The sequence below is a fragment of the Toxotes jaculatrix genome, chromosome 17, assembly GCF_017976425.1.
Source record: "Toxotes jaculatrix isolate fToxJac2 chromosome 17, fToxJac2.pri, whole genome shotgun sequence".
NCBI lineage: Eukaryota > Metazoa > Chordata > Actinopteri > Toxotidae > Toxotes > Toxotes jaculatrix.
In genome coordinates, this window is record NC_054410.1 from 17,664,027 (window position 1) to 17,691,613 (window position 27,587).

The 27,587-nt window shown below is 40.7% G+C and overlaps 1 protein-coding gene across 2 annotated transcripts in view; it reads right to left on the minus strand.

The window, feature by feature from the left end:
* Nucleotides 1–13,282: 13,282 nt before the first annotated feature.
* Nucleotides 13,283–27,587, minus strand: part of lingo2b (leucine rich repeat and Ig domain containing 2b) — a 28,679-nt gene continuing 14,374 nt past the window's right edge. Inside the window, exons 1-2 of one of the 2 annotated variants that reach the window (XM_041060921.1) lie at nt 17,819–17,875; nt 13,283–15,385 (exon numbers count right to left, since the gene is read on the minus strand). In XM_041060921.1, the coding sequence (XP_040916855.1) occupies nt 13,474–15,342 (1,869 nt within the window). In that variant the 5' untranslated portion in view covers nt 15,343–15,385; nt 17,819–17,875 and the 3' untranslated portion in view covers nt 13,283–13,473. Of the gene's footprint in view, nt 15,386–17,818; nt 17,876–27,587 lie in introns of those variants that run through there. The other variant, XM_041060920.1, reaches the window with a different exon arrangement.

Genomic DNA, 27,587 nt, shown 5'->3' on the forward strand with positions numbered 1-27,587 from the left:
CTTTTCAGTGTCCTGTCAAAGTGTTTGCTCCATTGGCAGCCCTTCTCTCAGTGACTGAATGTCCATGAGCCACATGAACAACAAACTGCTGGACGTCCTTTCTTTCTACAGAGCTCAGTCACCAAAAACTTGGACAATCTGTGGTCAGCAAGCTAGTCCGATGAAAAAAAGTTGACTTCTGCTGAAGTTTTCAAGGTGACTAACTGTCCACAGTCGCTCCAAATTGTGTACCTCCTGGCCAACCCACTGATGAGACTGCACTCTGAGAGCAGCACTGCACTCACTGCTGCAACAGAGGCGAGCTGATTTCAGTGAAGTCTTCCCACTTCTCCACATTTTTCAGACACAAAAGGGACAAAATATTTGTAGAGCCATTTTTCACATTAAATTGCATGACTGAGCATTTGACGTGTTATTTAGCTCTTTTTTTTTTTTAGTTGTGCATACATGTCTCTCATTGATTCTCATGCCTCTTATTATCTCTGCTCTGATGAAGACCCTGCAAAGTAGAAAGCAGTCTTCATTTTCAACCATAATCATGCCAGATTAAAAGGATTTTAATGTACCTCTTCACCTTGCTTTACATAAAAGTGCCTGAAGATTTTTTTCCCTCTCCTGTTCTAATTCTTTTCATCTTCAAAAGCACCTTAAGGTTTAGTGGACTGCAACCCTTGAGATACTGATTGAGTGCTTGGCTTTTTTTTTTTTTTTTTTGTCTCTTTTGGATTCTCAAAAAATGACATTTGGACAACAATTACATCCACTGTTTGGGTCAAGAACCACATTAAAATACTTTTATTTTTTTTCTGTTAATTCTGTTAATCGGTATAGTGATGTAACACGATGATAGCATGGAAAAAATGCATTACATAGATTAGATTTACCATTTCAGGCATTTTGTGGCTGGGCACCACCACAAAGATGCAATCAGACTCTATAACTACCCACAGTCAGCAGAGGCTCAACCAATAACCAATTTACTGGCAGTGTTAGCACACTGTAATGGTATTACTTTGTTGCTTGCAGGCTTTCTTAGCACCAGGACCAGGGCTTGGACAATCATGTTTGTCACCCACAATATCCTTGTGTCTCTAAGTGCCACTGTTTTTTTTTAATTTTTTCAAAGCCTTCTATTTCACTCTGGCTTGAATAGGTCCTAACTGCACTATTGAAGTTACAAACAAAAATATATGTAAAACAAGAACTCTCTGACTATACAGTATATTGCTAAGGAATGTATGAGCCACCAGCTATTTTGTAAAAGATTTAGATAGTATCTCTCTAAATGTGAAATCTTTGTTGTTGTTACCTCATATTCTGTCAGTTAAGGTTTAAAGGAATGGCTAGAGAAATATTTTTTATTTGGTTTCTTGCCCAGAGTTAGATGAGAAAATCAATACTACTCCCATATCTGTCCATAAAATAGCAAGCTATAGCTAGGAGACGGTTAACTTTGCATTAAGACCGGAAAAATCTTTCTACCCACACCTCTGAAGCTCACTAAGTCATATCTCATTTGTTTAATCAGTAGAAAATCAAATCGTAAAATGGCAAAGCTCTAGGAAGTGGAGCCCTGTGAAACCCCTGTAAGACCACAACTTGTTTATGCTTCAGTTTTTATGCAGATTAAACAAATGAGGTACAAGTGGTGACTGTTCTAATGCATGTAAAGACTGCATTATACTAAGTTCCTCAACTTTCCAGCCTCTCTGATTTTGTTAGACATGATCCTTTGTGAATGTAGACTCTTCTCTACTCTTTGACAGCAGAAAGTTGTCATTTTATTCACACCTGCCCTCCATAATGAGTGGGAGGCAAATGTGTCTGAGTTACCTTTTTACAACTCACAGCTCACATTGATGAGTGTGAAAAAAATACTGGTCATTTAAGTTTCAGTAGCCTTGGCTTCACATTATGCCACTTTTTTTTGTCATGATAATGACTCACTACACAAAACCTTTTATTTCACAGTTTTACACATTATTAGGCCATTGAAAATGCTCTAACCTGAATGCTAATGACTACATGAAGCTTGTTTCTGTCTGCAGTAGATTTGACGCAGCAGTGACTATATATTCCTGCAGCTGTTATTACATGAGTGAAAAGTTTGTGGGTGATTAATTCATGTAATTCATTTCTTCATACTTCATGAAGAAACTATTGCATTACTCACCACAGACACAGCAAATGCATGGCTCTGTGGACTGAAATATCTCAACAAGTACAAGGTACAGACCCTCACTGTCCCCAGAGGATGAAGTGTAATGGGTTTTTTTGATCCTCTGACTCTTCCTCTAGTGCCAACATGAGGTTCCTATTCTTTGTAGTAAAATCTCTCAATACGTATTGGACAGATTGCCATGAAATTCAATTGATGCATTGACTGACTGATTTGCCTCAAGTGTACTTGAGGCAAAAAAGCCTTGTTATAACACTCAATGGAATTTCAAGTTCATTTTCATGAATCATTTTAAATTCAAATAAATTACATCTCATTATCGTAGACTGAGCTTTAAGGTAAGAATGTTAATTTTCAAGCCTTGATGAAGACAGTCTAGTCACTTAATAGCATCTCAGTAAGTCATTTCAAATGAATCTCTAATGTGTCTGGCACAGTAAATACTTTATGAATTGCTAATACAATTAATTGGGGATTTTAAGTACAAAGAGCTAAATTGGATGACTGAGCAGTGATCTGTGCTAAAAGCTCTGAGGTTATGGAGTCAGTGGCTGTGTCTCTGTATCTGTGGTTCACTTCATTAGCGTCACTGTTTTTGCTTAGGGAGATGTGATTGAGAGTAGTGACAGCACAGCATCTCTTTTCATCTGACATTAGACAGACAGACGGGCTCCTTTTTTTCCGGCACAGGCCGGCAGCCTGATGCCCACCGCCAACATCCATTAGGATCGGTTTAACATCAGTCCGTTCCCCACTAACCTACATGGCCACGAGAAATGGGGCAAAACTGCCCTCAGAGCAGCCTCTAGGGCCTCCATGAATCCTAGCTTCCCTCATTCTGCCACCCTGCTCCACTCTCTCTTTGTGAAATAACCTCATGTTTTCCTGGGTTACATCTGAAAATATCACACATATTGGCGGTAAAGCTACACATGCTGAGTACACGCTGTGTTGGGCAAAATGACATATAAGATTAGACAACATAAAACACTGACATGAACACATATTGCTAATAGAGTGGGAAGAAAAACAAAAATTATACAGATGAATCATGTAAGTATGATCACGAAGATCCAAAGTCTGTCATGCACCATGATCGCGCCCAGTAAAGGCTGATCCTGCCAGTTCCAATTACTACTCAATTTTTAAAAAGGCCAGAGTAAGGACAGGCTACTGGGCCTTAATAAGCCAGATCCCTTTGTGTGGTTTCATAGAAGGCTATAGGTTTGAAACAAGGCACAACAACAACAACTAACTGTGTTGCCATTCAAAAGAGGGAACTTCAAAGAAGCTCATTTTCTCTTGCCCAGCTGCACTGTGGCTTGCTGCCACGGGCCAGTCATTATAATGAGTTAAAAAAAAAAAAAAAGTACTTTGGAATAGACAGCTAAACAGACTCACACTGCAAGCTACTGTACAGAGTGTCTCAAATGTTCTTTCAAAGGCAGATCATGAGATTTTATGATCATCAGTGTGAAGAGCTTTAATAGTGTACTGTCAATAGCAGGTGCATATTGGTCCAGGGATTATAATACAAAATGCACATTAGAATATAATGCTCAGTATTAGCAGCATGTGTAAACAATATAAAGAATCTTTACTCTCCACAGGTTGCCAAATGTTAGATATAATAAACATATCTAATATAATCTGACTGTTAAATATTACATTTTGTGAACATTAAAAACTTGGTGTTACTCCCATTACTGTGTCTCTGCCAGAGCCCCTCCGACGTTAGGACTGTATCAGTACAAATTACCTGGGGCTTTAGCATCAATAGCCACTCGATAGCACCATCCCATCCCAGACAGGCTTTGAAAGCAAAAATGATGAGCCTTTATTCTGCACCTACAATCTGAATAGTTCAAACTTAGTGACACATTTCACCTTGAACAAGCCTTCATCAGTGTAGCTCGTACCCTCTTTGATTTTTTATGCATCACTTCAGGTTTGATCAGTTTCCGCTTCTAATGCACATGAATTTCATATGCACACCTGTGACAGAAGGGGATTTTCATGGGCTTCCATAATGTCAGACATAATCGTCTGTCTATATATTTTAGGCCTTATTACGTCTTTTAATATGAGCATGTGTTGTAGTCGTCATGAACTGGGCATTCTGCGTTTCTGGCTCAGAGGCACTGGTTAGTGTCCGCTCCAGGCCCATTGGCTGTTTGCGTAGGAATTTCATGCCTCACATGTGCTCATCATGCTTTACTTGTCATGTTGTGAGCTGTGAGTCCTTGACTCTATGAACCAGTTTGCCTTTTGCTGTACCATTTGTTGATAGTGGTGCTTTACTGCTCACCCTCTTATACAAACATGCATTTGCATGCATTGTTGAGTTGAAAATCTGCAGGTTATGTTTGCTTATTCCCTCTGACTGAATGTGATGATGCGTGATGTAAAGGACATGCACGTGCTCTTTTCGGATGATTTCGAAAGCTGCCGTCTCTGGTTATGAATCCCAAACTCAGCATTGGAAATGAATGAGGCTTCAATTACACATTACCAAAAATTCCATGGGACATATTCTGTATTTACAGCCATCCATCTGCTACAGTGGCTCACATCTGCGTACAATATCTAAGCATCTCTCTTTTATGTGCCCATTTAATGCGTCTTTCCGTGGCACAGAGAACTGTACAACAAAGCCCCGCTCTCTAGGTTTTCCCCGTCTATCTATTTTAACACACCTTATCACGTTCCTCTTTCATTATACCTCCTTTACTAGCAACCTGCTTTTTGCTCGGGGTGTTTCTTTGTCCCTCGCAGGTTTTCTTGGGTCAAGACCAAAGCTTCCCCAATCCCTTTGAACTTGTTTTCCAATTCCCTATGTCTAAGTGCCAGTGGCACTTGACAGGGCTGCTTTACTCCAAACTCTGTGCAGTCAGGCACAGAATTCACTACGACTCTGTACAACTTTTTTTGTCTTTATGTATTTGTGGTCTTTTTTTCTGTTTCTATCATATCTTCCTTTGCCAGACACAGCAACACTGTGCAGTCCTATTTCACATGTAGGTTTTCATCAGCCCAGTATCCTCTGAATCACGGCCAATTTTGGATGATTCGACACCTCACAGTTTACATTTGGTGCCAATGCACAAAATTGCCTTTTATGCAGCAAGGCTCAAAGTCAAATTGTGGAGTCTGGGTTGTTGGAAAGCATGTGATTGGGTTGGTGGATAGGTCTGTATAGCATGTGACTGAATTCATGCTCAGTCACAAATATGCAACTAACATTTGCCTTTTTCACCATAACCACAGTCTTTCCTTGCAATGAACAGATGTTTTAGAAAGTGTTTTTATTTAATGTACTCTGGGGTCTCACAGAATGTACAGAGTCAACATTCTTGTTTGGGATCAGCTTGGTTTTCATTCAGGTTTTGTAAGTTTTGCATTGTTTGAATGTCAGTGTGATTTATATCGCAAACATGACAGGCTGACTTACTTGTGTGAACAAATGTTCTTGATTTATGTGTTGAGATTTTTCTTTAGGGCTTCATTTATGCCCTGTTGCTCTTGTTACCATTGTGCCTTCAGACACTGTTAAGTGTCAACCCCAGTCTTATTTCTGCAGATTTAAATTCCTCCAGACATCCTTCCTATACACTGCCAAGACATTAAGGGACTCCGAGTCCTTTCCAAGCAGTGACAGTCTTTGGAAGCGGGCCAGGTGGAGACAGCCGTCTGGGTTTCCTGTGCATCTTTTATCCTGGATCAAACAATAAAACAGACAACATGAAACATGCAGCACAGCTACTTCTTCTGCTTATTGCTCCCTTTTTGGGAAAGAGCTGAACAGGCTATAATGATCATTCAGGCTGCCTCTCTCTCCAGACGTGCTTGAAAAGACATTCTGCCGTCTGCAGGCTCAGTCCAGCTCATTTCACAGCACCTGCTGAGACAGGGATGTATATACTTAGCTGCAGATGATCCTTGTTACCCCCATTCACCACAGCTTTTTAGCTCATCATTTAATTTGGCAGCCAGGGAGATTTTTACATAGTCATCGTAGTTGTCATATTGTCCATAAATTCCCTGACAGAAGCGAGGCATATTCATCCCAACAACATCGCAACAATCTCTGATGCATTAACGGTTATCAGAGTGTGCGCTGTGTGGTAATGAGCCAAAAGCTGTCTGTGTGGCAAGCTTCCTGCTGCCTCCAAGCTCTACCCAGGTACAGTAACAGCACTGCATGTATATGATTTTAACTTCAGGTATTTCAGGGCTTAAAGTTACAAAAAAACGTAAACTTTCACCGGCGGCTATCTCATCTCATCATGGGTTTATCTCCTTTACTTATCCCTTTCATTCTATTGGTAATTGCATTTAGCCCCTCAGGTGCCCATCATTCATTCTGTCTAATTAGCTCTCCTGACCCTCTAAGCATGGCTGTGACCTCTTCATCCGGTAAAGGCGCTGACTTCTGCCTGATCACTTTGACTCCTGGCTTAGAGGCCAACCAGCGCTAAACGGAGGTAGGGCCAATACGTGCGATCAGAACAAGGTGTTTGTTGCACAAGAGTTTTAATTATTCTTAAGTAACTTTACTACAAGCAGCTGTTGCCTTTGTTGTTGACGTCCCATCTAAAGTCCAAGCGGGCTGCATGTAGGTCACATCTTTGTGTTTAAACAGACACGTGATCCATGTGATTGGGGTAAAACACACTGCCATTGGCCAGTCCTCCAGAATGCTACAAATTAATTGGTGACTCACCGACAAGAACGCTGCCATGAAAAGACGACTGTGTCTTGTGAGAGAAAATTTCAGTTGAACAATGGGCCTATTTAAAGCTGACTGGGAGGCTTGTTGTAAGGAGAATTAATGTTTGAATTAATCAGCACCTAGCTTTGCTTTTCTTCCTCTGTGATTTAGTGTCTGCGGGAGAAAATGGGGCAGGGAGTCATAACTCACAAATTAATCATTTATGATCATTGATCTCGCTTGCTGGCTAACTGCAGTGAAAAAGTAAAAAGTGAATTAACATGCACTGATAAGGTGTACTTATATGTAAATGACATGTTTCTCTCAATACTTTATCCTTCAAAATAAAGTTACTGCTCTGGGTTTTTTTTTTTTGTCTTAAGCGTAGTACTGCAGTGCTGCTGAGTGTACGCGGGCTCCAACACTTAGCTGCCTACAGGGCTTAGTGTTCACACAGCGTGCAAGTGAAGCCCAGAGGACATCTCTAATGTGACTGTAATTCTCCACGGCCTCAGCACAAATCACACTGCATGCCTCCAGGCACCCAGCTGTAATTTTTTTTTTATACTCATGTAACGTTCTGCAGGGGAGGGCGTCTTTATAAGCTCCCAGCCCAGGCTAATACAACTCAGGGGAGAAGTCTCTAAAAATGACGTCACATTGAAGCTTTTCTACCTCCAGAGCTTTGGACGACACATCAATTCAATCCTCCCTGCCTCCCCCCCACCCCGGGGGTCGACTACTGGTGCGATGCCATGTGCTTCTTTTCTGTTATTGCTCTCATCTTTCACACTGCACCTCTCGCCGACACTCGCCACAAGCTGCGTTTTAATGGGACAGTTCCACAGGGATGAAATGAGTGGTGCTCGACTTTGACCAGCGCGGGGTTAAATGGGGGAGCTGATGGTGAGAGCGGTTTCACCATCACCGAGAAGCGGAATAAAATGCAGCATGAGACATAATTAAATTTCCGCTGGAAAAGGGAAAATAGCTGCTCTAATGTCACAAAGTATGCTTCTATCCGCCTGATTTTTATGTGCATTTTCAAGCTGCACATTAAAAAAGCTGAGTGGAAACACTGGAAAGCTTTTTAGTGCTTGGCTGAGGTGGACCATTTACTTCCCATTTGGTCTGAACACACACACTGACACTTACACAAGTAGAGAAGAGTCAAAGAGTTCACAAACTAAGTTAGCCACAATTAGCTATTAACCACAAAGTTACTAGACCAAGTAGCAAAATCCTTGAGTGTATGAAAGTGTTTTGTTGCTTATAAATGTAACTCTTTATTTGTAAGAAAAATAACATGTTATTTCTCCTTTCAAAAGTCACATAAAAGCAATGCGGATGTTTTCATCTTATACACAAACTGATAAGAGACTTGCTTCCTTCTGATACTCGCTGCTGCAGAGATTTATCTGTGGACGCTTTAGATGAAGAAACTTCTGCCACTGTGAAAGATGCCAAAGCTGCAACTTTATGAGCTGTAGACACAATTATAAAACTTGAGAACCATCTGTTTTTCCTGTCTTGGTTTTACACCAGCGAATGGTTGATTGCTTCTGTCTGAATGCGTGCCTATTTTTTATTTTTTATTTTTCAAAATGGCACCGAAAATGATCAGTGAAATAAGTTTCAAAGTGCTTTTTCTTTGCTTTTATTTTTGTTTCATAGTCGTATGTGAACTGGAGTATTTAATATCTTGTAGTTTTTATCAAGACTGAGGAGGAGTGATTAATGTACCCAGCGTATCTGCAATAATGTACTGTAAATGCAAAGAAGGCTCCTGTGTTGATGGATGGTCTGAGGAGAATTAGATCAACTATGTGGCTGTAGAGCAGCGGCTTCAATTACAACAGTGCAACACCAGCACCATCAAAACCAACCAGCGGTAACATTACACTTTTACAGCTCTTCTCTGAGGGCCTGCTGGGGTCCTGTGTGGCGTGAACCTGCCATCACTGCAGGCCAGCTCGATTAGCGGCCGACCTTTCATTATCGTCTCTACATCATCAGCCAGCCCCAGAGCACGGGGAAGAGCCACTGCACCAAACTCCAATATTTTTTTATCGATTTGGGCGACTGCGAAGCATCAAGCCAGCATCGATGTCTGGAGGAACCACACAATGAAATGTAGCAGTGACAATGATTGGTAACACAACTAAGGCAGGGGACGTTTGGTAAGACTTACAAGGATAAAATTTTTGATCAGTTATAATGAGGTTTGTGGTAAATAATCTAACTCTGGATAATGAGATTTTATTTTAAAGTTCACATTTTGTTTATACATTTAACTTATACGTTTAAATTTTATGTAAATAGCTGTTCCCTGCATGAAAGTCCGTAAAAATTGGTTTCAAAGACTTACACACATAAGCAGTGATATGATTTCAGTCTAACCCAAAGATACTGAATGTACAAAACAGCTGAATTTACAGCTGAAAGACCCTGAAAATTTGGTCTCAAATCTAAAGTATTCCTCTGTAATATTAACCTTTTCATGACCAAATATACAAAAAAGTAAGTTAATGTTTGTAATGTTAACAGTAATAACCTGTAACCTGCTTCATCAGGACTCTGTGGGTCTACACAGAAATCTGACCTCAGGTTTTTCCAGCGGTGCCCCACCCACTTAAAACCCGTGAGAAAAACACAGGTAAAAACAAATACAGACTGACTATACAAACTGTTTTTTAACTGTAGTAGAAAATATTATGTTCCTAGAACCCACTTTTCATAGCAAGAGGTTGGTTTTCAAAAAAAAAAGTTTTTCAGGGGCCTATGAAAATCTCACCATATGCTTTTTTCAATTGTATAATGTGAATTCCTTCCCTCAGGTCTCTAAAACGCTCAGAATACAGATACCTCCTTGTTTATTTGTTAATGCACCCTCTACTTGTACATCTGGTAAGTCTAACAGGGAGCTAAGGCAGCATCTCATTTATTTCTTAGTTTCTCCTAGACTCACATTTAATACACAGCATAATCAGTCAGTTCCTATCAGCTCAAGTTTTTTGCAGGTAGATAGTACCAAAGTAAAGTTGGCTGTGGAAGAAAGATGATCTCATAAGACAGGATGAACTTATTATCCCCATTTCAATCACCGGCCAACAGGTCAAAGATCCCGTGTTACGGTGGCCTGGAAACCTGGAACCTGGAACAACCAAGCTAAACTCAGCACTGATGCTGCAGCCGTGCTCCTACACTCTGATTTAGTTTGACTCATGCTCTTTGATGCAGTCACGAGGTTGTGACAGATTCTTTATGAAGACCCTTTTATGATGTGTGAAATTATTCATTTTAGGGCTGCATGGCCCTGAGCGTGATCACCTCTACTTGAGCGCTACCAAACACACACTTCAGCGTTTTAATTCACTTAAAGTGCTGCTGTCGTATATTTACCACAGTAAATGATGGTTCAGGATTTAATCACAGGTGTAAAACAAGGCTAATAACATGGTGTTTCTTTGCCAAATCACAGAACAGGGGAACCTTTTACATTCTAATATAAATTACACTCTGTTAATCGCTTGTATAAGCTCCAATCATTGAAGAACTAATTCAGAAATTCTCCGTCTCTGAGAGCTGTGTACAATGTGAAGAAACTAGACAGTAATAGATTCATTACATTTCTTCTCCATTGTTTACAGCACTGTCTTGGTAAAAAACTGCAATGAAAATGATAAAAGCCTATTGGAGAGACTTTGATCTTGTCTTTACAGCAGCATGAATATTCCCTGTGAGCTGTCACACACAAAAGACAGACGTTCTTTTTACAATTAGCATGATAGCATCAAGTGCTGTCTCAAAAAGGAGCTTTCTGTTAGAGCAGGATGCCAAATTAGCATTTCCTTTTATCTGATTGTCAGGTGAGGCGGTGAGGACGACAGCTGCTAAGACCTGTTTTCAGTCAAGCATGTAGCCTGGATGTGGATGTATTGATACAACCTTAGGTAGGTCACGTAGGTTTTCACCTTAATAAGGTATCAGGTCATGTAATGTGGGCATATTTTGCCTGCTTACAGGCTATTTAGGCTACGTACACGCTGCAGCTCAAACTGTCCCAATTCTGATGTTTTTCCTTCACGCGTCCCAGTTTTGATGTCTTCTGATCACTGTGTACGGCAAAAAGCTGCATGGAATTGCAGTTTTCCCATTATAAGATGGGAAGTCGTGTGTTACTGACAATCTATCAGTCTATAGAAACATTCACAGCTCTGTGAGGCCGTACACAGGCAGGAGACCACATGGGCTGTGGGTTGGACAAATTTAAGTCTTCTTTATTTTTTCAATGGACACATTTCAGTTGGCATTGATGATTGAAAATGGTGTTTATTGTTTCTTTATATTACATTACAGTAGGTACACTGAGCATTGTGCCTTCTTTAAATGGGCGACCCGCAGATTTAAGAATTTGAGGGAAAATTGTAATAATACACCTGTAACACATTAAATAATTATTAAAGATTATTAATTATTATATTATAATTAGTTTGCATGAATGTTCATGAAAAAAATATGTCCTATACGACATGTCATATATGTTGATGGGAGGTTTACTTGCTGTTGTTATGCTGGTAAAATGGCTACCATGTTAACCATCTTAGTTTTGTGTCATAGCATGTTGACATTTGCTAATTGGCAAAAATGTGGACAAATTCAAATTTTAACCTGTTAAGATAATGACGAGCGCATTCATCCCTTTAACAGCTAACTGGTACACAAATCACTTCCTCTTTTATTAGCTCTTTTACCATTTCAGACAGGACGTAGAGCCAGCTGTAGAAACAGCCTGCAAGAAAGCAAAGAGGAAACATAAAGAGACAAATGAATACTATACTGGTCATATACGACAGGATGTAGAAGGCAAAAATCAGGGCACAGTTGGTAAAGTCAGTACTACACTGTTTTAAGACAATATAATTTGTCACTTTAAGGATATTTTTAAACATCATGGTGATATTAGAATTAGACATAAGGAATATTAATACTATATAATAATAATAATAATAATAATAATAATAATAATAATAATAATAATAATATAATATATAAATTATTTCAAATATATTCAAGTCACTGAAAAGTCACTAAACAAAACTTAAACTACTGGAAGTCCAGTTTTAGGGGTATGATTAAGATTTATTTCAATTTGAAAATATACCCATAAATTTGTCATATGAAAACAATTATACAACCTTGAACATTTTATCACAACAGGATCACACAAGTTTAACACCCACATCCCTGCAATACAAAGAATTGCCCTTAATTTACTTTTTTCCCCTAAACATTGAAAACATTTTCAACAAAAAAAAAAAAAACAAACAAACCAAACATTACAAGATTCCACTACAACTTTCAAAGTGCCATCTATTAAATACCCAGAACCCCTTGGTGACCCAGGGAAGAACCCGGACTTGCTAGCTTGAAGAGGTGCGATCAAAGAAAAATGCAAGAGGGGGGAAATTTAACCTATAAATCTGCGAAGCTCGACTTTGTCTTGTCCCAAAGAGGGCACCGGCCAGTAAATCTTTGCCATTGTGTCTGGTCACCGACTCTTTTATATCATATCAAGGGATTTGTCTGGCAGGAAAACTTGCCCATGATTTATTATGTTATAAAACGGGTTTAACATGCCATTTCTATAGCTGGAAGCCTTTCCAGAGTAATAACACCTCTGACCACTGCTATTTCTCAGGAAAGTGAGCTCTGTGGTACAGACAAAGCTCTGGCTTCACACTGTAACTACTGAGTGTGTGTGTGTTTATTATTTCCTTGAGTTTAGAAAAATCCCCATCTAATGTTGGAGCCATTCCAAGGGGGATAATGACCTATTTCAAAATTTATGCAGCATATCTCTTGAATATGATAATTGTGACTTTGCATACAAACAGAGATAATCCTCCTCTGTTTTACTCAACAGTGACAATACTGTTGTTAGAATGACCGAACAAGAACAAAGGCCTGGGAAAATGCTTTGGACCCTATCATTCATTTCAACTGTTCCGTCCAACAAGAAAGGCAATGCGTGCACATGCACAAAGAAACACACGAATGCAACATGCGCACACTGATGCACGCACACATACACGCATGCGCGCACACATGGACACAACACACACCTTTCATACTGCAGCTAAAATGGGTATTAGACAATTCAGTCCTGACACGTTGCAGCGATGATAGCTCCACCACCACCCGAAGATGTCCCCTTGTCCCTCCTTCACCATGATGTGACGGTCAGTCGACAACATCATCACTCATCACATCACCACTGAAACACATGCCTAGTGCAGCACTATATCACTCCCATATTGATATGTTGGTTATAGTATTATATTCAATGTACTGTATGAGAACATTATTTCATATAAACACGTCCACGGTTTCATATATCACTTTTATATTCACATGTCCACTTTATCACTAGATCACCGTCATATCGACACCCACTATAATAGTACATTACTTTCGTTTGTCACAAATCCACTGTCATAGAAAAAAAAAAACATTTTTTTCAGCTGATATGTGTGCACTGTGTTGTTGACGTCGCTATCATATGCGTCAGTCTGCATCGTTTTCAAATCATTTTCATGTTGACCCGTCTTGGGCCACTTGTTTCCGTCACATCAGCCGCTGCCCCGTTGGATTTGCGCGGGACATATTCGATATCAAAGTTGCTCTTATGGCGTCCTTTCCCTCGGCTCCAGGCGAACAGAAGCAGGAAGCAGAATACGACCACACCTAGGAAAGACAGGCAGCCCATGGCTGTAGATATAATGATAGTCTTAATATCTATAGGGACTGTCATGTTGTACAGTACTGTCCCATTCCCCCATGTGCTGTTAGAGTCTGTCAGATAGTTTGAGCTCCTGTTGCTATAGTGAGATCTGTCCCCAATGCCCAGGCTCTTCACAGCTAAAGAGGCTGACAGGCTAGCGTTGCCAGCAGGGTTACTGGCAATACACAAGTACACCCCGCTGTCATGCAGCTCCGCTGTCTTGATCTCCAGGGTACCATCTGGTTGGACTTCCACCCTACCACTGCTCTTGGCTGTGATGTATCGTCTGTGAGGTGTAATCCAGACCACGGAGGGCCGAGGTGCTCCCTCTGCCATGCAGCTCAGACGGGCGGGCTGACCCTCATCAGTCATCAGCAGCTGTGTCGTGTTGGGTCCAATTCGTGGCTTGGTGCAGGTCATGTACCTGGACACCAGAGGCTCCTTGAGGTCACGCAGAGTTTTCCCCAGGAGGTGCTCAGGGGCACTGCACTCAGGCTGGACATCCAGAATCTGCAAAGCGGGGGGCTTGTGGCTATTGAGCAGCCAAAGCAATCTACAGTCACACACTAATGGATTTCCACCCAGACAAAGCCTCATGAGGCTGTCTGGTGAGGCAAACACTCCCTTCTCCAGAGAGTCCAGGCGGTTCTGTGACACATCCAGTAGTTGCAAAGATTTGAGACCCGCAAAAGCGAAGGGCTCGATAGAAACTAGCTGAGCACCTTGCAGGCGAAGCTCCAGCAGGTGTGGGAGTTGGCCCAGCTCTCCCTGATGGATGTGCTGGATGCGGCAGTAGGACAAGTTGAGGTGGGTGAGGTAGGGCAGGTTGCGCAGCGCAGCGCCGGGGAAGGCAGACAGGTTAGTGTTGGTTATGAACAGCATTGTGAGGTTGAGTCCGTGCAGTGAGAGGGGAGGCAGTGTGTCCAGCCAGGGCCAGTAATCAATCTCTAGTCGGCGGAGACGGGATAATCTCTTAAAGGAGAAAGGCTTTATAAAACTGATGCTCAGGTAGCGCATGCGCAGTTCGACCAGACTGTGTAGATGTGCCAGAGCATCAGTAGGGACCACGGTCAGATTGGAACGTTCCAGGGTCAGACTCTGGAGTCCAAGTAATCCTGTAAAAGCCCGCTGAGAGATGAAAACCAGTTCGTTATCACCCACCTCCAGGGATGTCAACCTGCGCAGATCTTGGAAGGCATGATCCAGGAGAACCACCAGTCGGTTGTGGCTGAGGTCAAGGCGGGTGAGGTTGGTGAGGCCTGACAGCACACCAGCAGGAACCAGCTGAAGCAAGTTACTGCGGAAGTTGAGCGAGCGGAGAGCGAGCTGAGAGCGAAATGAGCCGGGCTCAACCACGCTGATAAGGTTGTCGCTGAGATCCAGGTCCTCCAGCTGCTGGAATGAAGAGAAGTTGTCTGGCGTGATGATGCGTAGTTTGTTCTTGCTGAGGTCCAGGACGCGCGTCTCGATGGGGATGCCTTCGGGGATGGTGGGCAGGCGCTTGCGGTGGCAACTGACCGACTTGCTTTGGGCAGAGCACTCACATCGGGCGGGGCAGCTCAGGGCTGAGCTCGCCAGGAGAAGCAGCAAGGCCCCGCCCAGGATGAGGTGGCAGTGTTGCGGGGCTGGGTGTCGCATGTCTCTTTTACCCACGTTGCCCTCTGTCATGGCACAGCTTCTTGTCCATACAGAGCACCATCACGAACAAGCCCTGCAAAACACAATCCATGAACAAGCGTGTTAGCATGGTCCATACTTAACTCAGCTCAGACTGTCTTCACCTGTTTGCCCCCCACCCCCCACCTTGTTACATTTTCAACCTTTTACACTTTATATCTGCTTACACTGCCAAGTCAAGTCTTTTCTCTCTTAATGAACTGTCCCTTTTCCTGGCAAGCAGGATATAATGGAATTAAATTCACAGCAGGGCAAGACACAGCAAGAGAAATACCAGCGGCAGAAAAATGAGAACGTTCATCACTGTGTTAGCCCAAAAGGTTGCAGGCTAACTGGAGATGTTTTATGAGGTTGGAAGATGTTCAGCTCAATGGCGAGAAATGACCCTCGTTAAAGCCAAAGAGGCCAAATTCCTGTGTAGATTTTTGTTGCTGCATGTGTGACACTGTGTATTTTGCATCACGTATAATGGTGTATACAGTATACCTCTGTGTATGTGTTTGTGTGTGTGTGTATGTGTGTGTAGGGGGGTTGGGGAGGCAAATGGAATATGTGGCAAGCGTTCAAACTGAAATACAGATGAAATAGGAAATGAAATGACAGCTTGTGTTTGTTTCTGTAAAGTCAGTCCACAGAGGTTGCCAGGAACACATAAGTAGAGCCCGATCAATCAGTTTTATCGGCCGATATCGCTTCTGCCTATCACAGATAAATTATACGGTATCAGCATATATGTTGTCCGATGTGCACCAATTTGAAAACTTTTCATGATTCAGAAAAAGATGCTGGGGATAATTTAGAAATGGTGTCATCGCACAGTTCGTCCAGCACCGTGCTCTGAGACACCACTAACTACAATACTCTCAGCATTGTCTCCAGCACAGGAAGCAAGGCATGCAACACAGCTGAGCAGATAGTGGTGCGGAGTCAACAACCACCATGTCACTCATGCTTATTACATCTGTTTGCTATATTAAAGAGGCAAACATCCAGTTATAGTTTGTCAGTACTGTCAGTAACGTAGAAAATTGAAAGGTAAGTATCAGAGCATCTTGCATAGCTATTTTCATAGAGTTTTGGTCGGGCCCTACACATAACCCCAAAAGGACGAATGGACATAAATATATATGACTCCTTAATAAGTAATCAGCATACTGAGTCATCTCACATGCTCATTGTTACATTTTACATTGCATACACTAATATATGTTTAATAATAAGAAAAAAGGCAAGCACTAAACAGAGGGACTGTGAAAAATATCAGATGCACATATTTGCATAATCCTCACAACAGTTTGTGTTTGCTTTGTTGCTTTATTGCTCGTCTCGTTTCCATTTACTTGTTACTGCAAATGAGTGCTTCTTTATGATCTATATATTTGTTACACTTTTGTTCCTGAAAGGACTCGACATTTCAACAGCGATCAGTGAAGTTTTACCTTGTGTTAAATCCATTTGATTTTTAATGTTTACACATTACTCGCCGGCTAAATTCCAATGTAAACAGCGTGGAGAAACACCACTGCGGTCACAGTGCTCGTCTCTGTAGCAAAGGCATTCACAGCTGATGATCATGATGATGATGATGATAACTTTACATTGCTTCACATGCAAAAACTCATAAATAAAAAGGAGAATAACTTTGTGGCACATTAGTTTTTTCCCCCAGCAGGTTGAAGAGTACTTTAGAATATGAAAGAAATCAATCAATAAAATTGTACAGTGATTCTTAAAATATTTATGATTGTTTTTATGATTGAGTCATTTCTTTAAGTCATTCAGTTTAGTCAATTAATTTTAAGTCACAGGGGGTTGTTTTGCTTTCTGTTTTTGTTTTTTTTTCCAGTAATGTCTTTTACATTTTGTTCATACACTCAGTGAAACGTGGCTCCAATTCCCAGCCACTGTACGGAGAGCAGGGTTTATGGAGAGAGGAGATAACGACAGGGTAATGAGGGGAAGGATGCAGACCTCAACTGTAAAACATTATGTTCTCTGAGAGCCGTGGTTCTCCACAGCTTGGAATGGCATAGACCTTGATAGAAAAACCTCGTAGCAGCCACAGGTTGTTGAATTGACAGATGGCTATGTAGACAGAGAGCCTGACCATAATTGCCTCATTACCAGTTCTATCTGTATTCTGCTCGTGGCTATCTTTGCCAATTAGGTGTGCAAAATGTTAGACACATCTGTGAGTGGTGGAAATTTGAATGCACTCATGATAAAGGCACAGAAAAATGCTAGAAATATGAAAGGTGCCTTTAAAAAGCTTTTTGACTGCTTGCAGAGCTCTGTCAATCACTGTAAAGCAAAATCCTGCCAAGGTAAGCAGATGATGAGCACACAGACAGACACGCACCTTACTTTGATAGCGAAGTGAGTGACATTCAGAAAAATAGCCAAGATGAGGCAGAAGGCGCCGTAGAGCACACACACTCGCTCTTTTTTTCTTTCCCACAGCACTCACCCCTCTGCCCGGCTCAGCAGCTGCACTGCTCGCATCTCCGTATCTCTCCTCTTTCCCTTTTCCTTCTATCGCTGTTTTATCTCTGCGTCCTTCTCTTCACACATCTTCCACCTAACTCCTTTTCTCTCCCCAGTCCTGCCTGGCCTGGCAAAAACCCCAGTCCGTTCATCAGTCCCTGCAGGCTGGGTTTTTATCGATCGCAGCGCAGACACATCAGATGCCAGGAATGTAGCCTTTAACAAAGAGCAGGCCGTTGCCACAGCAACTACAAACCCTTACTCCCGTCCGCTCTGTGTAGTCTGCCAATCAAATTAATGAAAAAAGGAAGAAATAGAGTGAGGAGGGTGGCATTCTTTCATATTCCTTTAGTCCTCGCATTGAGAGAGCACACAAATTGAATATATTCCTGGAAATTCAGTTTCATTGGTGTAGGAGAGGCTAGTTTAAGGTGTTTCCAAGCTGTCATTCTGACCGCCTTGCTATTTGTCGACCTGTCTTGTTGCCTATCCATCTGGTAACTATCTCTGTCTGTCTACCTTATTATCCGTCTACAAGCCTGCTTCTGTCTTTGTGTATTTATCAGCCTGCCTTTACCCGTCAGTATGTTCCTCCCTGCCTCTCTGTTTAATAATTACAGTCCAGTTGTGTGTTGCTGCAGTGGGAGGGGGGCTGGTCTGGTGATCTGTCTGAGAGTTGTGTAGCACTCAGCATGCAGTCTAAACATGGCTCTGTGCAGAGAGTTTGCACACAAAAACACTACAGCCTCGTAAGTTATTTAAGCTCATAACAGAAAAAGCACATGATAAAATGGCCACTGCTGTGCTGGAGTACTTATTTGCTTTCTCCAGAGTTAAACCTTAGGAGGTAAAATAAGTTTAGCTTCACTGGCAGGCCACTTAAAATAAAAAAACAAAAAAAAACAAAAACATCTCATTTCTAAATTGTAACTACATTAGATTTTTTAAGAGAAGTTTCTGCATTTTTAATCCTCCTTAAAAAAAAACTGACACATTTTCTGTAAATATCATAAATCTGTCCTGATCCAGGTTTCACAATGCAGACACTGATAAAATAAAGATGATTTCTCAGAGACTGTAAATCATGTCCTTGCATTAAAATACTATTTTTGCACTTGTACAAGTGCAAAACCTTGAAAAATGACATAGCTTTGATTCTCCTGAAGACCAGCAGTCTGTTTGAATCCGTATCTGGCATACAGAGCCCAGTGTCCCCCAACTGCTTTCTTTCTTTTGGTTTTCAGTTATTTGCCTGTCTCTCTGACTGAATGGATGGTTGATAAAGGTTGACAGTGTGTAATAAAATATAATAATAGGTGATCTTTTAAATATTTGCTTATAGGCCAGTGGTTTCAAAAAATGCAAAGGCAGTCACATACAGCAAATTCCTAAACTGTAACTCTGTTAAAGGAGCATTTTAGCATCACTTAGTCGCCTCTTCAAACATTGGTGGGATTAAAAGAATAATTTGAGATCACTGTTGAGAAAAAAAAAAATGGATTCGGCTGCTTCTATTTTATGTACTGTGAGGCACCTGGTCAGAATTAGCTGGAGATTAACTAGCTTGTTCTGACGAGGGCTCTGTTTTTGCAGCAAAACTGAGCTAAAGCTTTTCAGTCTTCTGGCGGTGGAAGGAGTGAACGGCAGATGGGAAAAAATAACTTCCAACATGCTAAGGAGTAAGAACAGTGTGGTCCCACATTTATGAAACACAGGGACAATTACATGCACATAGCACTGTCATTAAACTGCAGTTTTACATCTAATAGCACCCTTCAGGTATAAACAGATGATAATTTAAAACTGCACCATTTTTTTTATGTTAACAATAAAGTGATGTGAAAGATGCTGGTCGCAGAGAGGAAGCAACAGTTAATTACAGTACGGTTCCCCTCAGTGCTAAGGAGCGTTTTAGCTCACTTTAAGCTCACTGTCATGACTCATCAACATTATTTGCACCTGCAGCAAAATGCTCTGATAAACCTGCTGTATCTAACCAAATTTCAAACAAAGTTAGCGACTAGCTGGCAAAAAGCAACTATTTGGGAAAAAAATTAATTAATTAATTAATTCCTAATTCAGTTTACAGGTTTGAAGATTTCCGCGACACATCACGTGCATGTGAATCTATACTCTGACTGGCCTATTTATCTACAGCTGTGGCTCTGATAGCCTGACCCAGGCTGACCTAGGTGGCACACATTGTCAGGGAGGGAGCTCAGAAAAGAACTCAAATGCACGACTCCAGAACACAGGGATAAAAGGCAGAGTCTTTAATACAAACAAAGTCGGTACACGGGAAGGCAGTCCAAAAATCAGGCAGAGGTATCCGAATCGAGAGACAAGAGGTAGAACCGAAAAAGAACAAACTGGGTCAAAAACACAAGGAGTAACACAAGGAAACAAATGCTGGAACGCTTGACACTACGGACTAAGATGATCTGGCCCAGACAAAGGGGCAGGCAAGACTTAAATACACTAGGGGGCGGGAAGAACAATTAAACACAGGTGAAAACCATAAAGGCGGGCCAGGTAATCAGAATTGGAGGGAAAACACCAGAGGGCAGGAAGTGAACTAGAACTAAACAGGCAGAAACAGATTTCAAAATAAGACATGAGTCAAACATGAAAGTTAACACAAGGAAATAGTCATCAGACCAGGCTTAGGGACTAGACATGACACACATACCGCACTATAGTGGCCATATTTTCTCTCCTTTTGAGCCTAGCCATATTTTTAGAAACACTTGAAGCCAACCGTGTCATGGGCAAGATGGAAGACATTCAAGATCCCACAGAATTCTGGGTAAATGGTAATGGTGAGGGGGGGTCATTGAGAAGGGCAGCCGTTTTGGGCATTTTGGGATTTGGTTCTGAATTGGATTAGAGTCACAGTGAAACTGTAGAAAATCTGACAGCCGAAAAGGAGCTGTAGGGTGATGCATGAGTCACTGTGAGAGTGAGAGCGAGAGCAAGAGTGAGAAGAGGGAGAAATAAGAGAGCAGAGTATAAGATGAAGCAGAAATACACGAAGAAATGAGGAAAGCCACGGTTATGAGATTAGACAAGACCCGTGTTTGCTTGGGTTGACTGTGATTTCTAATGTGATATAACATAGAAAAGCTCGAGAAACTGATTACAGCCCTTCCTGGAGATCTCCATGGTGCTTGAGCAACGCTCCGTGCACATGTTGATTTTAATCCTTGGGCCTATCTGTCAAGACAAGCACCATTAAATCCCTGTCCATTATCACGCCACTTTTCTAGACCTGTGACCTCTGACAGGAGCGGCGTAAATATAATTTAGATTGAGGAGGACATAACTGGACTGTACCAATTCATTTTTAAAAAATACTCTAACTCATAGAATTGATCACCACAAAATTATTTATGAATTAATGCTTAATTTTATTGACAGAATTGTGTTTGACACCTTTCTTTCCCTTGGGTGTCCATTAAACCAGCATTTTTGTGAGAAGTACTATCTGCAGTGCTGCACCTTCAAGCTAATGTTATTAGCACAGTTACCAAAATATGTGTGGTTAGATGTATATAACATTAAAGGCATGGGTCATTTTTGTGGTTATGGTGCATAATAATCTCTGCTATAAATCATCTCTCTTGCCACAGCCTTGCAAACATGAGGCTTTTAATTTATTTACATGGGTGCAATTATTTCCCACCTAGCTCCTTGGAAAGAAGCCATTATTATTTTCCTCAACATAAATCTTGCTGGGTTCACTCCCATCGCAACCTCTGCAAAGGAGTTTAATGCACATTTTACACTTGTTTGCTCATTTTAAGAAAGCGTGATTTCATTTGTCACTTTGGATCAGTAGAATCATAAAGTACTGCAAAGCACTCATTCATCCTGTTGTTTTCCCCCTGAAATATTACAACATAGGCCCGACTGCTTTGCTCATCTCCAGATATGGAAGCATTTCACATGAAAGAATTCACATGTAGGCAATTATTCTCACAGTGTGAGCATATACCATAACATACTCTGCATGGTAATTGACTTAAAGGGACACGTCATTAAACCAATCATCCTTTTTGCAGCCACATATTTATACACAAACAAATATGCGTGCAAACTGCCTTTGCGTCACGGTAGCAGTGTTTCACATGAAGTTTGAGGTTAATGCAAAGAGGAAGCCTGATGTGATACAGTGAATTAACAAAACATGAGGGATATATATCCTTTTCATCAAGTTGTCAGAAGAAATAAAAAAAAATCCCTGTTGATTGCCCTTTTCATGTCCATACCATTAGGGAAGATGTAGAGAAAGAGAAGCAGAGGAGCTACATGACTTTTAAGCTTTAAGACAACTGAAATGTAGATTGTGCAGAAGCACCACAAAGGCATCCCAAATACTTTGTACTTTCAGCATAGCCCGAGCTCTGTTTAATGATAATTCACTGTGTATTCACCACAAATACTAACAAGCCAAATGCATTTTCTATTCTGGGAATTGTGGCACTCTGCACACCCACTGACCACCCTGCAGAGTGCAAAATGTCAGCGGAGTTTTCAGGATGCTGTTGGGATTCGGAAGTTGAATCGTGTTCTTCTCGGCTAATTAGTGCTTGTGCATTCAAACTCTGCCAATTAAACAGCTCCTTTCTGCACCACTGGCCATGTTTCCTCTGAAGCGGTGCCTTGTTGAGCCATCAACAGCGTATCCTGTCTCCCACCATGTGGCTTGTTGTATGTCTGCTGTGCTGTAGGCTCACAAGGGATGTTGCTTTACCCTGCAGTCTCTGGATTTAGAAAAGTCCAGTTAATACTTAGTCAGTGTTTGCTCATACTGATAGAAAGACGGAGGGATGGTGTGATGCTCCTACACTAACAGCCTTCAGTGCTGAAACAAAGAGCATAAAACACTGACACGGTCTGCGACACAGCTTCCTCACTGTGGACATGAATAATGTGAACATTACGTGCCGCCAACAGCTGAATTATGTCACAACAGCTTGTGCCAGTTTTTTTTTTGCTTGTCACATTAAAACATTGGAATTCAAATTTAAAGCCCTTTCAGATATGTTCCCTGTTACATAGATGTGATAGCTATTTTACATGTTGGTCTCATGTCTGAATAAGCACCCAAGTCAATTTAACATAAAGGTCGTGATGATAATCTCAGCAGGTCGAACCAACACGGCACAGGTCTGAATTGAATGCCATCAGATTAATGTAATGTGCAGCAGCATGTGGTTAAATATAGACAGAGAGAAGCTGAATGCATGTTGTGTTTGCCTTATTAAGATCTCTATAAAAGCTTTAATGCATTCCAACCACACAGATGAAACTGAATAAATATAAAGCAAAATGCCTCACATCCAGCGAGTAAGCTAATCTCAACTTAAAGCTGCTGTATTAGATATTTTTATATCAACAGTGGATCAAATTACTATGTGTAATGCTAAAGGAGTTTTTCATAGAGAAGAGCAGGGAATTAAATACTCAGAATTAAATAATCATAATCTGTTCTTCAGGTCTTTTTGTTCATTGTTTTGTTTTATGTTCCACAACTTTAGTGTTTTGATTCACAAGCTTAAAAGAAGTTTAAAAAGAAGGAAGTCCTAAAACAGGTTAAGAGTCAGATAGTTATGGAGACCAAACCAGATCATAACTCCCCTCCACTTCTCCGCTAATTATGACTTTGCAGTTTAACTTCCTGTCAATTTAAGTGTGTCACACATTTTAAAGTTGAGCAAATGTTAAATAAAACTGAACAATTATATAATTCATGCGTGAGAAGAGGGGACGTGTTCCTTGCACTGACAATGGTCACTAATTAAGGTAAAATAATCCCTCACAGATTCAGCCGGTGAGAACACTCTTCCTCCTGCATATTATTTTTACCAACTCGCCACTGTTCTCAGCAGTGACAGAACAGAAAGATGAAGCCAGCATTGTTACGAATCCCATGTCTGAAAAAAGTATCAGGCAACAAAAAACTACTTCAGGGAAGGTTAGGACTCATTTATGGTAAGTTAATATAATGATTTACACTAATACATGACTAAAAGAGCTTTAATTGATAGATTAATTAACCATTAAGCCGCCAATTTTAAACGTAAGTAAGTCATTAATAAATGGTTTTTGCTCCAGATGCTGTGCAGCCTTCTTCCACAAGCTAAAGGACCAAAAAGTCTATTAAGGTCCTTCCTCATTAATTAATAAAGTTGTTAAATAGCTAATCTATTAGCTGCTTGCCAAGTGATTCCACTTGAACTCTCTTTTCCAAACACTGACATGCACACACTCAAACCCGTAGCTAACGGTACTGGAAATTGCGCATTAATATTCATACTACATTGAACATTTATCCTTTATGCTGCTTTATATTCTACCTCAGCACCGTTGTCATTGAAGGACAGTCACGCAGTAATCATATCGTGTGAAATGATTGCTCTAAAAGATGCCATTGCTTCATTTCAATGGCTGCTTAGGTTTCCAGCAAAAGGAATAATCAGATTTTCCACGGTGTGTCAACTGGCATTACGTTTCCCTACCTATCTTGGCAAGTGTTTAGTAGAATAGCACGTTTTGCCTCACCACCTCTCCCTTGTTGTTGCGTATGAAGCAGAGTGTTACTTGAAGGGCACTTACCATATTCGGTTTCTGTCTAATTTTAGTCCCGGGAGGTAGAACTCATCCATTTTTCATGGTATATGTATACCACCGCTGATTCATAGGCCCTTTCCCCATACACCAAAATAAGATTTGTCTTAGCATATTACACCAGATTTTCCCCACACCCATTCTAATAATGTTATCTTCTGCAAACAAGTTCCATGTAATGTGTTTCAAAACAGAGTTATTGTTTGGGTCCAAGTTTCAGCAGTTTTGTAGGAGTGCCATCCACGGCTTACTGGAGCCAGGGTAGGGGTTAGGATTATCTTCTGTTAAGCTTGTGTGAAATTCTAACAATCATATTAAAAAAAACAAAATAGCCCACATACAAGGTTTTACTTAACCAAAGAAAATCTACACACAATGTGATTCTGTTTAACAATTTCAAAAGGTAAAGGAAAGGAACTGCTGTGATTCCTTTCAAAACCTAAACATCTTTTAATTTCAGATGACTCAACAGCAAAGAGGCGTCGCCACTTTAAAAGGTCAAGTGTTAACTTACATCTGTTCCTTAGCACTAAAAATAAAAGGGGGGAAAAGAGCCTGCTGATGTTAGACCATCTCTTGTTGTCAACATTTTTATGTTTGCCACAAAACTCAGGGGAGGCATTTGTACTGTCCTAGTAGGAGCCTGTTGCAATTATATGGTGCCAGTATCGATCCCAAGTATTGATTAAAGTCCATCCTTGATTTTAAGATTCAACAGACAGCTCTCAGGATTTCAGCGGAAATGAGAACAATGGAAAGTGCTCTCATTTGAAAACAGCATGGAACTTCATAAATAACAGATGTTTTATTTCGTTTATGAAGTGCAACATGAATGACTAACTATATCTTGTCACTGTGTTGTGTTTTTAAGAACTAAAGCTTTGATAATAGCCAATAAGAACAGCTGGATTCAATTACTGAGAAAGAAAACAGGTGTGTAATAATAATATAATGTCTGTGTTTTTCTTAACTTTAGATGAGAAGATTAATACGACCCTTATGTTCATCTGCTAAAAATGAGCATAAAGACTGGAAACTGGGGTAAACAGCTAGCCTGGGTCTGATATGAAGAAATCTATAGGCTCATTCACTCCTAGCTTCAGATTTCTCATTCAGTAAGAAAAGATGATTCATCTCCATGAATGAGAAGCCCACCGTTAATAATACTGATGCATCAGAGTAATACTGATTAGGTGATTAACTCCTGTTTTTTAAAAAGCAGTTTTCAATTCATCTGCAGATTCACAAATAGTGCGTGAGGACATCTAACTTGTCATTTAAGCACACTACCTCTGAGTCAGTGGATGCCTAATTTCCTAAGTTAAATCATTTTAGCTGATAGTAAACAATATCTGCTTTTACATTAAGTATACAAAACCAAAGCAAGACACTCCTGCCAACTTTATAATTAATACAAGTTTTAAAAATCTGTCGTTTCCTCTTAGTTGCCAGGGGATTTGTGATCATAATATGCTCTCATTTCCAATTTTTTTCTTTTTTTTTTGTCTTAGAACTTACACTCCTCTCATTCCCTGGAAAGTCTCATCCACTTACAAACTGTGTCAGCATGGGACCTGATATTTTCTCTGTATTCAGCTCCACATTTCTAGGAAGTAATTTTGCCTGTTAGGAATTATTAATAACAAGAATCTGATGAAAGCCTGAATGTTGGGTTGATCTCTGGAGCAGCTACTTTTTCAGACAGATGTTTGAACTCATGGACGTTTTGTGCCAAAGCCGCAACATGTTCTCACTTGGCTTCAAATCAGTTTGTGTTTAGGCAGAGAGGGAGAGAAATAAGCTCCAACAGCATCATTTAAGCATTTAAGACGTCCTTCAGTAACTACATTTTTTAAAAGGAGAAAAGGTGAACTAAACATTTTGAGAGTAAAATGAAAAGAAAACTGCTTTGACAGCTCTACTTAAGTTTTTTTTAAAATCAGAGTTGTGATAATCTCTTATTAATGATCACTGAATGTTTAGCTCACTCAAACTTGATTTCATACTTGAGTCAGTTTCTTCACTGAGAAAGAAAATTTTTCACCCCAAAAAAGTAAGTCTTTAAGTCTCAGAGAAGGCCATGATTCCCAGACTCATGGTTTCTATTCACAGAAATATCTTTCCATGCTGCTCAGTCAGCACATTAAAAAAAATAAAACAACTTTTTGGCTTATAATCAAAAGGTATTTACAAGAGCAGAAGTAAATATTGGATGTGTTAATATCAGTGTGTACTGGAAGCATGAATTTGCTTCCAGTCCTATCATTTTCCTAGAGAGGCGTTTAGTTAGCGTCATCTCTTTTTACATCAGACCCTCAGCGAGGGATTAGGCAGTCCTCACTGGCACTGAATAACATGGGAGGATTAGCACTTTCGCCTGTCACCAAATCATTCTGACGGATTAGCAATCTCCGCTGTCAGTCCCGAGAATTCACTCCGGCAAGGGAATTCGAGTCAGTGTGACAGCCAAAGTGACATTGGACTGACAGGATAAAAGTCATTTTCGTCAGCCCCTTCTGACAGACTGTGGCACTGCGCTCAGCATGGACACTGTTAGCATGTCAGACGTTTAGTGGAAGTTAATCGACAACATGAACATCAGCAGTAAATCAGATACAGATCACGTTCTGTCACTTGCACAGATGGAAATGTAAAACATTAGATGTTCAAATTGAAAATGACTAACAATATGTCGTTGCTGCAGCACCCCAAGCTGATAGGTTGGTGACACTTATCCAATTTGTTTCTCAAATCTGATTGGCCCGCAGACTGAACAAAGCACTGGAGATGTTGGTTGGCCCTTCGGTCTCTGTGTGCACCGTAGTTGATGGGAACATGGAAGTCGCAGATGATGCTGAGCATTAACAAGTGCCCAAAAATGTTTTTGCCCCACATTCCCAGGTGCAAACATCACGGGTTAATTCCACAGTGGTTATACACCACACAACTTTAAAATCCTTGTTCTCTAGCAAATAAACAAAAGACAAATCAGTTACATTACTTAGATATTCTGCCAGATGATTTCATCTGTTTTCCATATTTTCACAGAGGTTTACATCATATCTTTCAGAAAGTACGTATTTTTAATCATAATCTGATAAGAGTTTCAAAGTTGGAGCAGC